The sequence below is a fragment of the Sprattus sprattus genome, assembly GCF_963457725.1.
Source record: "Sprattus sprattus genome assembly, chromosome: 20".
NCBI lineage: Eukaryota > Metazoa > Chordata > Actinopteri > Clupeiformes > Clupeidae > Sprattus > Sprattus sprattus.
In genome coordinates, this window is record NC_137918.1 from 20343751 (window position 1) to 20358627 (window position 14877).

At 43.3% G+C, this 14877-nt stretch overlaps 2 protein-coding genes across 2 annotated transcripts; both read right to left on the reverse strand.

Annotated features, from left to right (window-relative positions):
- Positions 1-1638: 1638 nt before the first annotated feature.
- adisspa (adipose secreted signaling protein a) lies at positions 1639-5435 on the reverse strand (the record flags this gene model as incomplete). Its single annotated transcript, XM_080858984.1, has 5 exons — positions 1639-1742; positions 2194-2319; positions 3732-3882; positions 4775-4911; positions 5387-5435. The coding sequence occupies 5 exons, from the start codon at positions 5433-5435 to the stop codon at positions 1639-1641; spliced, it is 567 nt and encodes a 188-aa protein (XP_080715110.1).
- A 2695-nt stretch (positions 5436-8130) lies between these two features.
- On the reverse strand, positions 8131-13496 carry btr01 (bloodthirsty-related gene family, member 1; the record flags this gene model as incomplete). The annotated part of the gene is made up of 7 exons (XM_080859229.1): positions 8131-8672; positions 10061-10087; positions 10206-10253; positions 10460-10610; positions 11052-11285; positions 12050-12145; positions 12861-13496. 7 exons carry the CDS (start codon positions 13494-13496, stop codon positions 8131-8133), a joined length of 1734 nt encoding a protein of 577 aa, XP_080715355.1.
- Between the last annotated feature and the right edge of the window lie 1381 nt (positions 13497-14877).

A 14877-nucleotide genomic window follows, 5' to 3' on the forward strand; every position in this document is an offset into this window, starting at 1 on the left:
TGTTCAAGCATTTAAAGCCCCAGCCCAGTGATGTCACTCTAGGCCCACAAGCCACCCCCCATGATCATGCGATGGTTTCATATCGTCTGGTCCCCTCTGCACATAGTAGCAGTAGTACCCAAGATGTTTTGGTACTTTTCCTTATTAGTACTTCTGTATTTTTAACTGCTGGTCTGCACATTGAAATGTGAAGTGTTTCTTCCTGTTTCTTCCTGTCTGTCTATATTGAAATGTCAAGTGTGTCTTCCTGTGTGTCTATGGATGCCACCCTTTCTCACACTGACATTCAGAGTTATGGCCTGCTGTATTCTTGGTCTTTACATTTTTCCCATGTGAACCTCATTTGCCATTTTTCTCATGCTATATCGATACATTTTGATTTGATCTTACACTACACACACACACACACACACACACACTGTTATGGTGTTGAGGTTATTGTAGAGGTTTCCCTGTGTTTGTGCCGTTTTCCCTGATTCTGCAAGGTGGAGAGTGGGCGTTGTCCCGGACCACGCGTAATTGCTGGGCGGGACTTCTCCCCTTTTTAAAGCCGGTCAACCCCAAGATGGCTGTCGCTCTCGCTATCCTCGAGACGTCCTCTCCTGTTCCCGACTTGTTTCGGCGTTCCCTGGCCTTTGGAAGCAAACCACACTGAACTTTATAGAGCCACTTAACTGAAGACCTTTACGCGTGTTACGTTCGTTGCCCGCTCTTAGTTGTTTTGGTGGTTGTTTGTGTTTATGTCTGCATCTTTTTTAAGTTTAGCGATAGTAAGCGCAGGTAAGGTAGTTTCATTGGAAGACTCACCTTCTTTTTCATTTGACGAGAGAGGTAAGCTGCTGCAATTGTTTAGTTATTTTGGAAGGCTTTTTGTTGTCATATTGTTTCCCTCTCTATCTTTTTTACGGCAACCACCACTGTGCTTTTCATAATAAACATTCTTGTTTACCCGCGATTAAGAGTTCGGCATTTTATGTTTCGGGACCTTTGGTTCTTCGGGTCTGCCGTAACGTAACACACACACACATTAGACAAAACAAAAGTTTTTGAGCATTAATGTGGACATTTTATTCAGATCTTTATGGTAAAAGAACACACATGTGATTTGGCCTATACAAACTGTAAAGACAATAGAATAGATATTTGTAGTGGAATTGAAATGACAGGTGAGGATTAGCATACTGATCTGGATATGCTGTGGTAGCAGCTGACAGTCATGACAATATGCTGATATACATTTTGTATCTAGAGTAATAGATTAGGGTGGTTTTTGAAGAAGGAAGAATGTGTTTTTGATTCATATACCCCGGGAAGCATGGGACTAGAAAACATTGTGTTCTTTTGGCATACTATTCAATGGAGAGAAGTCAGAGGGTCAACATACACTGGTAAAGTAACTGCAGAGGAGACGAAAGCAAGCATTCACTATTATTCTTGAGGTTACTGGAAACTACTGGTCATTGTGGATTAAACCACTGACCAGTGGATATCTTTTAAGCCCCAGTTCTGTTAGTGCAAGTCCTCAACTAGAGATATGATGTTGTTCTTCAAAATAGCTGTTGTGTATATTTGAGTAGTACAGATTCAGTCTGTGTAGATGTGACTCTTCTAGTATTGCTGGTTGCTGGTCTTTAGGCATCAAACCTTCTTTCGGTCAGTGTGTCTGGGGCTGGCGCTGGCGTCCTTCTCTGGTCCTATGCATCGAACCCCCTCCATCAACTGTGGAGTTCCATGGTGGCGGTCTTAGGTAGAACACGAAAGAGACCATTTCACAGCAGTTTGACATTTACTCAAAATGAAGATAAAACTACTCCTGGGACCACTAGAGGGTGCTGGTGGATCACTTTCCTGGCTAGACTGGCGCTTCCTCATTTAGGATGACTTGTGTGGTGCTGAAAAGAAGCTATACCGCTCATCTGAGAGATATGGATGTCTTCCAAGTCAGGGGATTAAAGTAAAGGCCTGGTGGCATAGGACTAAAGGCCGAACTCTCCTAATTCCCTACAGCCCTAAATTCTGTGCCAATGTTATCACTGTGTGTGTGTGTGTGTGTGTGTGTGTGTGTGTGTGTGTGTGTGTGTGTGTGTGTGTGTGTGTGTGTGTGTGTGTGTGTGTGTGTGAGAGAGAGAAAGACTATGATCATATTTTTGGCTTTTCTGTTTGTGTATAAGTGTCTGCATGTAAGTGACTTACCCATGACTCTGGCCTGAAGTTTGACCCGCACGCCCCCATCCCTTCTGCTGCGGTTGACCAGCAGCAACTCCTCCTGCAGCACCCCCTCCTGCTGGGTGGTGTACTCACATACTACTTTCACCCCACCTGTATCACACACACACACACACACACACACACACACAGACACACACAGACACAGACATATACATACATACTTGTGAATCTAAAATGAAACGAATGCATATAAACCCCCCCAAAACATGCATTTAAACAAACAAACATCCATATGCATATATTCACACAAAGACTGGCACTGAAAATGTGTTATTCCTTGATTATTTATAAGGCTATATTAAGCTGCATATTGTTTTACTACAGTAAAACAAAGGGTGTTGAAATGTGGGTGGTGAAAAACAAAATATCTCTGAGGTAGGTACATGTTGCTGGGTTCACACAGCACAATTCATAGTGGTACCATTTGTATTACTGCAGACTACAAAAATAAAAGACCTCAAAACAATAACAAAAAATAGACGACAATGTCTCAGTATTTGTAGTACTTCACAAATGGATTGGTGAAGTGCTGAAATGGAAACGGGAAACCTTAAGTAGGAAGTAATGATTAAGGTGCAGGTATGTTTGACGTAATAGTTGTTGTGCCCGCCAACTGTGACGTCAACACAGCGTCATGACCTTGTATGCTTGCGCTTGACTTGCTGCAGTCTTCTGTCAGGTAGTACTGCCAAGAAAATTACCATCTAAACTGCTAGGAGGTATGCAGCGTTTACGAGTGAAATGACAGTTTGACTGCATCACCGTTATTAATTTGTGGAATACTGCTGGGATCAGCTGTAAGAAGAGCCAGATAGAGCGCAGTGAAATATCCCATATAGCATGACAGTTAAACCGTATCACCAATATACAGTTGTGGGTTAAACTGGACAAGTCCTAAAGGTTTCTGGTCAGTGCTTGTGTTTACTATAACATAACATTAACTAGGTGAACAAAAGGTGTTATGGTAACAAAACACGCTCTCAACAACATTATAGAACTTTTCTCCTTTTTTTCTCCATTTTCATCAGGGAGAGCTACATACATATGGCATGGTGTTATATGGCAGCATGTGCCAGCGGACACAACGTAAATTTTGCCGTGTGCATGGACAGCAATAGTGACCATAAATCCCCCTTTAAGCTCACTTATGAGTGCGTTTGAGGTTATTTTGTGGAAGCACTGTAAGTGAAAAATACTGTGAAAAATTAGATAGCAAATATGTATGTGTGTCCATAGTTTTTTGGCTGCACATATTAGTCTTGGCATTCATGAAGAATTGCAAAAAAAGATGTGCATTTCCATATTAAGATTGACTCACACTGAAATAAAGATAGTTTGCCAATCAAGGAGGATATGGAAATACATAAAGGACTAGAAAGCATTCATTTCCAAAAGGAATCAGACAAGCTGCACAATGAATTGCCAAATGCGCCCTGTTTGTATCTTGTTGAAGGCATATGTTGGGCCATAGGGTTGAGGTGGCGAGGCCAGCTGGCGCGTACCTTCTTGGCGAGGGGTGATGCGGGTGGCACGGAGGCGCGGCTTGGCTGAGGTCCTGAGGGCAGGAGACAGGGTGGCATCTTTGCCCATTGATGGGACTTGTGGGAGGTTGAAGACTATTTCATAGCGATGCAGGCTTCTTAAGAATCCCACCTGGACAGAGAGGACGAAGAAGACTGAATCAGAGTAGCTCACTGATGAAAACCCATTCTGTCTGCAAAATAATTTATTACCAAAATGACACATTTACCCTAAAGGATTATACAGTATTTGTTATTATTCTTTTCAGTTTGGTATTATGTAATTGTGGTGGTGCAACATGAGAGATTATTTAGGTAACTAAAGTCACTTAAAATGCAGTATGTGAATATTCGACCATCAAGTTGGGTCTATGCAAGGATCAACTGCATTAGACCAGTTCACATGTATGTATGGAAGTGTCGAGTGTCTGGAGAGGGATTGTTTCTGTAACCTCTACATTTCTTTCTTTACACTCAGGGGGCTGGATATGCATGCTGGAGATGTCTGGAGAAGCAGTTCTCTGGGGTGTAAATTCACAGAGTGTGCACAATGTGTTAGAAATCATTAGTCTTGTTTAAAAAGGCATGCAAATAGTGTTATATTAAGCATATTTGGTACACAACTTTTTTGAACTTTCAACTTCTGAACAACTTCTACTTATAAATTTGTTTAACTTTTCTGATACTTTTGTGACTGATAAATTGTTGCAGTAAACAATGCTAAAAAGTTTTTCTCACTTCCTCATAGTTAACATGTCTAGGGCTATGCACAACAGCTGAAAATAGCTTCCTTCAATACATTCCCATTGTTGGCGTAGTGTCTGTGCTCAGTGGTGTAGTGGTCCCTGGAGAAGTGAGTATACTCTTCATTTTTTAAAGCAGCCCATACGCCCTGTTTTGAGAAGTGGGTATACGCAATACTGACTGAAAAATAAGTGGGTATACTCCGTATACCTGCGTATACCCTGGACTACACCACTGTCTGTGCCCATCCTCGCTCACGACAAGCCCAGAGGCCCACTCACCTTCACAAGGTAAGCCCCATCAGGTTCTAGGATGGCACTGATCACCTGGCCAGGCTGGGTCTCATCTGTGCACTCTGGTGATGGGTTGGCATCCTCTTCATCGTGGAAATGCACCCCACCGCCCTTTGATGTGGAACCTTGATAAGAGTCAGGCCACAAGTCTTCAGGGTATGTACACATCAAGGCATCACTATAGCCAGGGCTTCCTGGGATAAAACCCAATTATTGTTTTACTAACCTCAAATATTTTCGATGAATTGAATCCTCCCACCCCCAAAAACAGAAACTATCGGGATGAGGTTCAGACAAATGTGAGAAACCAGTAGACAAATACCCGTGTGTTGAGAGAGGGAGAGGGAGAATGTGTGTGTATGTGTGTGTGAAACACTTACAGAACAACTGTCGAAGAGTTGTAGCTTCAGTCAGGAATATTTTAAGCCGTTACACAATAAAATGGGTTTTTGGTAAATTGCAAAAGTGGTTTGGATTATGAATTTAAAACTGGTGTACTCCATTGAATCAAGCTAACACTAACTTGGCAAAAAGAAACATGAACAACAAATAAAATAAAACAGGTAGCCTAACACAAAACAACAGTAGAAGTGCACGCACCTTTTCTTGCTGTTGCCATGTCAGCATCAGGCTGGGAATGGTCAGCCATGTCAGTGTGATTTCATTTCTGATAGCAATAACCCCAAGTGACCTGAAAGGAAATTCATGATGTACAAGTAATGCATGTCCTTGTGATAGACCAACTAGATTTTAAGCTTCCATAATTAACTTTATTTTTCACATCTCTGGAAACCACCCTGCCTCTAAGCGAGATGAGGTCAGTCACCATAAGGTAATTGTTACAAATGGATGACCGTGATTGGATAAACAAGTTACAAGGGTAACTCTCAAATACTACAGTTTGGTTCCAGCACTAGCATATGAATAAAACATTTATAGACGATGTCCACAGTAGGACAGGGGTAGGGTAAGGTAAGGTAATGGGCTTTGACTAGAAAACTCCCTTGCAGTACATGCAGGATGGAGAGAACTCTTTTCATCGGTTGAAATTAAGTTCTGTCAGACTTCATTCTAATTATCCCTATTCGATTTTCAATACTTTTAATCGTCATGCGGTTGTTATGTGAAACCCTATACGCACTTTAATCTCCCTGTAGTTTTATCCCATGTCATTATGTCCTGCTGCCCAGCTGTGTGTTTCCCAGTGAGGCAGACAATGACTGGATTCAATCAAAACTAAAGAGGCTTAAATGAACCGCTGCAGGGCTGAAGCAGAAACCTATAAGAAATTGTCATTTTAACATTGTAAGGTGGAGTTTTCTAACGCAATAGACTCAAATTTTGAATAGAGGGAGTGGAAAATGCTAAGAGCGTTATGTAACCCCAATCAAGCTGACAAATGGAAATAAAAAAAATCATAGGTAGCTCGGTAGATGGTCGGGCAGAGCGTGTTCCAATGGGACAGACCGACGGTAACATCACTAAGTCTATTTTTGGACAGAGCAGGATGCCGAAAATCCATATCTGACCACATGATAGCTTAAGCCAAATAATATTTATACACCGAGCAACTGCATTAGAAATGTGTTAATCGAATATTATTCTGTTGTAATGAAGGTTATAGCAATGGCAGTGGTGCAGTTTCAACGTCAAGAGATGAGAGACAGCAACGGGATAATAAGTGAGCCGTTCGTTCCAATAAAAGTGGAATACTCAAGCATCACATTTTAGTTTCAAAACGGTTTCATGAATTTCTACTATGAAAGCCCATTGATAGGTTGAGACATTTGTATGTTAAATTCATAAATCCCATCTAATAGCCATTGTAAGTTATTGCTGTTCTGTCATGACCGATGCAACCACGTTTAAGTATGGCACAAGAAGTCGTCGGTTATGTGTCAACTATAATTTAGCAAACAGCTGTTTTTAAGTAAAGGTGCAAGCACAGAATCCCGTCGCCAATATGCACATATAAACACACACTCACTCAAACATACATAAACACAAAAATACACATAGCCTTCACACGCCCAAATCCATACCTGATCGAGCATCGAGGTACACCTGTTTGGAAATGCAATTTTTGGTCAATCTGACAAATACAATATTACATAATGCCATATACTCACCATTAAATTCTTATCTGCTCAAGTATAGTTAGTAGATCACCCGTCCCATTCGCTAGATAATGTTGCAGGCTGACCGTACGATGCAGAGCTGGGATTGACGCGATACATCGGTCACTGTGTTAAGCCACAATCATTGGCTGCTGGTGGTCCCAACAGAGACAGAATAGAGGATTCCCGTATCTCTGATGCGGAATTGATTTTCGAATTATAGCGCTCTCTACTGTGTGTATTTTTTATTACAACGCGGAAGTTCACACAGAATAAAAATAAAAATAAAAAAACGTGTCAATTTACCCTCTCTAAAATGCCATAGGCATTGCTGTGGACATTCAGCCTGCGTAAATAATCAAATAATAGAAATTGGTATTGTTCAATTAAAATATGTGGTCATATTAAGGAAGGTGATACAATGTGAAGATGTATATCCTATATTGTATAATGTATTCTTCTTTTCACGGTTATAGAATAGTTAATGTGTTCAGTATTTTCAGTTGTGCCACCCCAGTGAAATGCTTATGAAGGTAGGTTAGTTGTTATTGTTGTATCCTGCTGCCCAGGTTTTATGGTTGGTTAGTCATGTTGTTGTGTTGAGCAGTTGTGGGTTACAGACAGCACATATTGTAGGAGGGAAGAAGGGACTTTATGGATCCTGGGTAGAGTGTGCTGTTGTTGTATCCTGCTGCTCAGGATCTATGGTTGAGCAGTTGTTATATTGGTTAGGTACTTGCTTGTGACAGTGAGAGGATTGGCCGCTGTAGGAAGACCCAAACCAAATGTAACAGATTTCACGTGTATAACAAAAATAATTATAATAATAAAAAAAGAGCAGATTTGTAAACAATTATAAAAACGAATGGGTCCTGTACACAGAAGTGTCTGATTTTGAGACATATTTGTAACAGCTAATAACTACACATTGGTTTATGAATTTGTGTAGTGCTTTCGGTGAACAGAGTAGTGTGACACAATTGTACATTTATTGTTGTTATATGAAAGGGAAAAGTTTGTGTGTGTGTGTCTGTGTGGGTATGGGAATTCAAGTGTCTGTTTGCCTGTGTATTTGAAAAGAAAACTCCATGATCTGAATAACAGTGGCTGTTACAGTGCAGCTGAGGCTGAAACTCTGTTTTTATTTTGTCCAAACTATCCAAACTATATACAGATACACTACGTGAAGAAACTCAACACAGACATGTGTCCCATTCCCCTCCTGGGTCACTCCTGTGGGACGGGGCAGATGACCAGCGGTGCCTCATTTTTGCCTGACTTGTTGGTGCAGGGACTGAAGAAAGGGTGGATGGCAGCAGAGAAGGTGTCTGTGTAGGTGTAGATAAGCTGCCTGGAACCCGTATTGTAGAATGAAACCTGACCCTTGTCCATGTCCACAAAGATGCCAATCCTCAGGGGCTTGCTGGGCAGATCCAGTGGTGTGGGTTGGTCGGTGCGGAAGGCATACTCATCTTGGTTGCGCAGGCTGAGGAACCAGTAGCCATTTGTGGGGCTGACTATAATCTTTCCCTTGCGGTTCACGGAGTGGCTGGCTATACCCAAGTCCCAGTCTGTCTTGCCCCCCACATACACCTCCCAGTAGTGCTGGCCGGAGGTGAAAGCCTGCACGGCCAGGAGACAGACGACGCGGTTGAAGCGCTGCGGACAGTCGGGCACAGACTGGGAATGTTCACTACAGTGGACCTGCTTGCAGTCGGCAGAGATGACCAGCCGTGGGTGAGCGGTGGCAGGGTCAAGGGTCACATTCTCTGGGAGTGAAAAGGTGTTGGGGTGATGAGAGAATGAAGTTAAAGCGATATGAAAAGGTGGAGTTGGGGTGATGAGAGAATGGAGTTAAAGCGACAGGAAAAGGTGGAGTTGGGGTGATGAGAGAATGGAGTTAAAGCGACAGGAAAAGGTGGAGTTGGGGTGATGAGAGAATGGAGTTAAAGCGACAGGAAAAGGTGGAGTTGGGGTGATGAGAGAATGGAGTTAAAGCGACAGGAAAAGGTGGAGTTGGGGTGATGAGAGAATGAAGTTAAAGCGATATGAAAAGGTGGAGTTGGGGTGATGAGAGAATGGAGTTAAAGCGACAGGAAAAGGTGGAGTTGGGGTGATGAGAGAATGGAGTTAAAGCGACAGGAAAAGGTGGAGTTGGGGTGATGAGAGAATGGAGTTAAAGCGACAGGAAAAGGTGGAGTTGGGGTGATGAGAGAATGGAGTTAAAGCGACAGGAAAAGGTGGAGTTGGGGTGATGAGAGAATGGAGTTAAAGCAATATGAAAAGGTGGAGTTGAGGTGATGAGAGAATGGAGTTAAAGCGATAGTAAAAGGTGGAGTTGGGGTGATGAGAGAACGAAGTTAAAGCGATAGGAAAAGGTGGAGTTGGGGTGATGAGAGAATGGAGTTAAGGCGACAGGAAAAGGTGGAGTTGGGGTGATGAGAGAATGGAGTTAAAGCGACAGGAAAAGGTGGAGTTGGGGTGATGAGAGAATGGAGTTAAAGCAATATGAAAAGGTGGAGTTGAGGTGATGAGAGAATGGAGTTAAAGCGACAGGAAAAGGTGGAGTTGGGGTGATGAGAGAATGGGGTTAAAGCGACAGGAAAAGGTGGAGTTGGGGTGATGAGAGAATGAAGTGAAAGCGATAGGAAAAGGTGGAGTTGGGGTGATGAGAGAATGGAGTTAAAGCGATAGGAAAAGGCGGAGTTGGGGTGATGAGAGAATGGAATTAAAGCAATGGGAAAAGGTGGAGTTGGGGTGATGAGAGAATGGAGTTAAAGCGATAGGAAAAGGTGGAGTTGGGGTGATGAGAGAATGGAGTTAAAGCGATAGGAAAAGATAGAGTTGAGGTGATGAGAGAATGGAGTTAAAGCGATATGAAAAGGTGGAGTTGAGGTGATGAGAGAATGGAGTTTAAGCGACAGGAAAAGGTGGAGTTGGGGTGATGAGAGAATTAAGTTAAAGCAATAGGAAAAGATGGAGTTGGGGTGATGAGAGAATGAAGTTAAAGCGATATGAAAAGGTGGAGTTGGGGTGATGAGAGAATGAAGTTAAAGCGATAGGAAAAGGTGGAGTTGGGGTGATGCGGGAATGGAGGTAAAGCGATAGGAAGGTGATAACATTTTTATTTTTGTGTTATTCAGGCAAAATGGCTTACCTGCAAAGTCTTGTACTCTCTGGACTCCTGGAACACAATTATTACAGTTTCAGGTCAGATTTGAAAGAGCAGAAATACTTGTTGACAAACAACTGTGGTAGCAAGTGTTTTAGTTGTCTGATTAGAACATGCTAAATAATCTTACTTGGCTGATATGAGGCAAGTGAGGTTGTTGGTGTTGGTGAATGCAAACCTGAAGAACACAGGGAAGTGATATCATTAATATCAATTCATTTTGATTCATAGTAATAACTGAAATATGTATGTATTTATGTATATGTCAGAATGCCACAACATGATGTGTGTATCACAAGCTTTCAGCCACCATGTCTGGCCAGGGCAGTGAAATGGCACTGAGCATGTGTGCATGAATATTTCATAAAGGCAAGCTGCTCTCACAGATCTCTGGCAGCTTCTTCAGCTCCTCCTGGATGCGCTCCACCGCGTGAGTGACGTTGCTCAGTACCGCCCCGGCTATGGGATTAGGAGTCAACGATACCTGTTCCCACTCCCTCATCAGGGGACGTTGCATAGAGAGTGATGAGAAGGTCTGCAGGGATTGGAATGTTCCGGAATGAGAGGGGTTAAGCAGGGAGTGGGTGGGTTTGGAGGCAAAGGGAATGGAATGGAAACTACCTAACGCCATGTGGAGAGATGTTGTGCACTCACCAGGGCAGCGATCAAACATTTATGTCAACCTTTTCACAGGACGCCCTCAGATGGAAATGAAGAGCACTCAAGCATGGCTCTTCGGCTCAACACAAATAGCTACAGCTTTTAGCTGATTTTTTCCCTCAAGGAATAAAACCCCAAGTCGGGATACATGGCCTTGTATGACTTCATGATATTTCATAGGTATGTAATTACATTAAAACATAAACTTTACAACATACAATATTATGATTTTTTATCGTAACCAACTACGATTCCATTCCACAAACAAAGAAAGACGACATACAAATTTGTGAATTGCCATTTGGCAAGACCTGACCTTGAGGAAGAAGACGTGGTCGGTGGCCTGGGAGAGTTGCGCAAGAGCAGAGGTCCTTCTCCTCAGCTCATCCATCTCCCCCTCTAGGTCGTGAATGAGTCTGTGCGCTTGCAGCTCCGCGGCGCGGCGGCCCCTCTCCACCACCTCCAGCAGCTCGGCCTGGCTGGCCTCGATGGCTGCCACCAGAGACGTGAACATGCTGCCGCTGCCCTTACTTTCCCGATCTGCTTTGACCTGTGAAGGGGGAGAGGGCCACAGGTGAATGTCAATGCACCTTGAGTGATTGAGACATGAGGCCACATCAGAAAGAGGGAGAGAGAGAGAGAGATGGAAGGAAGAAATGGGTGAGATAAAATAGTGTGAGGTGTAACAACAGAGAGAGAACGTTCACAGGGGAATCCAGAAAGAGAAGGTGGGAAGGTGCTGGACTGGAGAGAACGTTATATTTGTATGTTTATAGAGGTAGAAGAGATTAAACACAGAAGAAAGACTTTTCTAACATAAACATGGAATGAAGAAAGATGGGATAAGAGAAACTGCTTTATAAATAAGAAAGAGAAACTGCTTATATTGCCCACAGTGACCATCACTGACCATAAAAAGGCCTGCGTACGACAGTCACAAAGGACATTTTAATAGTCATAATGAAGGTTGCATACCACCCAGATTGTTTGATGAGCAGTATTATTTCATGAAATAATAAGAAGTCAGTACTTCTAAAAGTCTATCCCTCAGCTGCCCTGCTGGCCAGCACAGGTTAATGTAGTAAAAGCTTATTTGAACAGTTGTGTGTACAGGGGTGTGGGCAGTGGTGTAGTGGTCCCTGGAGAAGTGGGTATACTTTTTTAAAGGAGCCCTTACAGTACAGGTTAAACGCCCTGTTTAAAGAAGTGGGTATACTCAACGCTGACTGAAAAATAAGTGGGTATACTCCGCATACCTGAGTATACCCTGGACTACACCACTGGGTGTGGGTGGTCTCAAGAACGAACAAATACCTGGATGTCAGCCAGAGCAGTCTTGATCTCCTCCGCCTTCTTCTCCCTCAGCTTGATCATATCCTGTAACTCCACCTCTGCAATGCCCACGTGAGCCTGGCATGAGAGAAGTCATTGCTTTTGTAATGTAGAAAAACTATCCTCTAATGTCTAAGACTGACATGACCGTGTCCTACACAAGTTATGGCATGTCATATATCCTGTCGTGACATGTCGTTCTGTAAGTAGTCCGTTCACTTATTGTCACATAAATTAATTGTAATTTGAAGACAGCAGGTTAACAAGTTCCATTCTTCGCCCTATGTTTCTCTGTGAAACTTTCCTACGAGACTGCAATAAAGTAATTAAAAAGAAATATTTTGAGAAATGTAATTCATCATTTTCATAACTAACGTATAATAAGAGGGATGCTGTCTGTGGGTCATTCTTAAAAAAATATAATTTTTTATACAAGACCCCTCCGTCCTGTTGGTCATATCAGGATTTATTGTTTAAGAATGACCCGCAGACTACACATTATCCCTTACGTAAGACCTTTTCCATGACATGTACATGGTTGTGTTAGTCTTATGATACAGGGTCTAAGCAAAGTTAATGCAACTTTCATGTACACACACACACACACACACACACACACACACACACACACACACACACACAGAAGTAGAAGAGAGAGAGAGAGAGAGAGAGAGAGAGAGAGACAAGCACACACACACACACACACACACACACACACACGTAGAAGAGAGAGAGAGAGAGACAAGCACACACACGTGCACACACACACCCACACACACAATCTGTCACAGACCTTCTTAATGGCCCACTCCCTCTTGGCAGGCACAGCTGAGTGTCCGTAGTGCTCCTTCTCCAAGCAGGCAGTACAAATGCACATCTGGTCATTGCGGCAATAGAGCTCTAGTCCTAGCTGGTGCAGGGGGCATGGAGGCGCATCGGAGGAAGGATCGCCTCCTAAACTGCTCACCGTGAACCTCCGTGAAAGGCCCACAGGGGGAGGACAGTGGGCCTCATAGGGCGGGGGAGGCGGGAGGCCGCCGTGCGTGGAGATCGGCCTTTGGAACCGGCTCTTCATCTCGCTGATGAGCTCGCTAGGGAGCTCTTTGGGTCTTTTCTCGGCTGAGCGGGAGATGGTGCTGTCGGCGTCCACTGTGGCGCTGGCCAAGGCAGCGGCCTCCGCCATGCGCTTGAACTGCTCGGTGATCTCCTTGAGCGTGTGGTTGACGTGCAGGTCGGGGCGGCGGCGGAAGCTCTCCTTGCACAGCGGGCACAGCCAGGCCTTCTGGTTGTTCTTGCCGTCCCAGTACGAGGTGATGCAGTTCAGGCAGAAGCTGTGGCCACACGGCGTGGACACCGGGTTGGAGAACATGTCCAGGCAGATGGAGCAGGAGAACTGCTCCTCGGACAGGAAGCTGCTGGGCAGTGCCATACCTGTGATATTCCCCATAGGTTTGGGAGAGATAGTCACTTTTAGTCACTTTGAAGGTAAGAGGAGGTCATAGAATCATACATGGGTTTTAATACAAATATTAATATTCTTAAACTTATTCAAGAACTGTGATGTGAATTGAGGGCAAACTTCAGGATGGTTAGCTTTCAGGAGGATCCCAACTTTATCTCTGAAACGGTCGGTTTCCTGTTATCCAAGCACCTTTGTTAAATCATAATAACTGAATGATAAATACTCAAAACTAATGAAATGGTATAATGGTTACCCTCAGTGTATTAAACTAAAACATGAAAGTGAAATCTACCATTAATGGGAAGGTCAGTGTGGGAGAAAATGACATTGAACTCACGGACACACACACACACACACACACACACACACACACACACACACACACGCCTAGTCTGTCCCTAGCTACCCATTCCATGCTGCTGTGTGCATGGTGGGCTGTGAGAGTTTGACGCGAGTTTAGGCGCGATCGCCATTGTTTGTTTGCAACGCAGTGTCCCCGCGGTATAATAGAAAGCATTCAATCCACCATGGTCACCGTTCACCTGTTTATTATCAGTACATCCATTACCATTACCAGGGCAACTTTTGCTCTCTGTTTCAGCAAACAACCCCGTTTAATTGACTCATACATACAGATACTCACAGTCTCACCTAGCACTCCAATTCCGCTGCTTATTACCGCGCCGTTGAGAAGTTGTATTTCTCCACGTCCCAGTGGGTAGGGAGAAGGGAATTGGCATGAGGGGTGTTTGATGTGACGTTTGTTATGTATGTATGTTAATAAATAATAATATGAGTGGTGTGTGTATAAGAGTTGTAAATGTTGTAAATATATAGTTATGGGTGAACTTAGTGGTGGGTTTATATATATCAGTAGGCTAATGTGGGAAGGGTTACCCCACTGACATGGTTGGATCCTATTAGGCATGATTGGTCCAATTTAGCCCAAAAGGCAGCATTATTTAATGGTTCCTCATTCCTTTGGATTGGGTGGAAGAAAATGAGTACTTGCTTGATGTGAAGTAGATGCTGTTAGAGTGCTATTAGAATACTGTTAAACTAGTTGGCTTCTGAGTACTTTTTAAGTACTTGTCTATGTTTGTTTGTTTGTTTAGTGTATTTGTTTGGTCTTGTTGGGGAAATTTTCCCTTGACAAATAATTAGGAATGTATTTTTGTAACAAAGCTATCGTCTCTTGCACTGTGGTTTCTCCCATCTTTACTACTAACTCGTCAGCAAACATCCCAAAACGTGGGGTGGGTGCCCGGTCCCTCACAGGCAGGCTTAATGAACAACAATGTATTTATTTTGTCCTTAAAGGTACAGTATGTAGGATTCAGTGGCATCT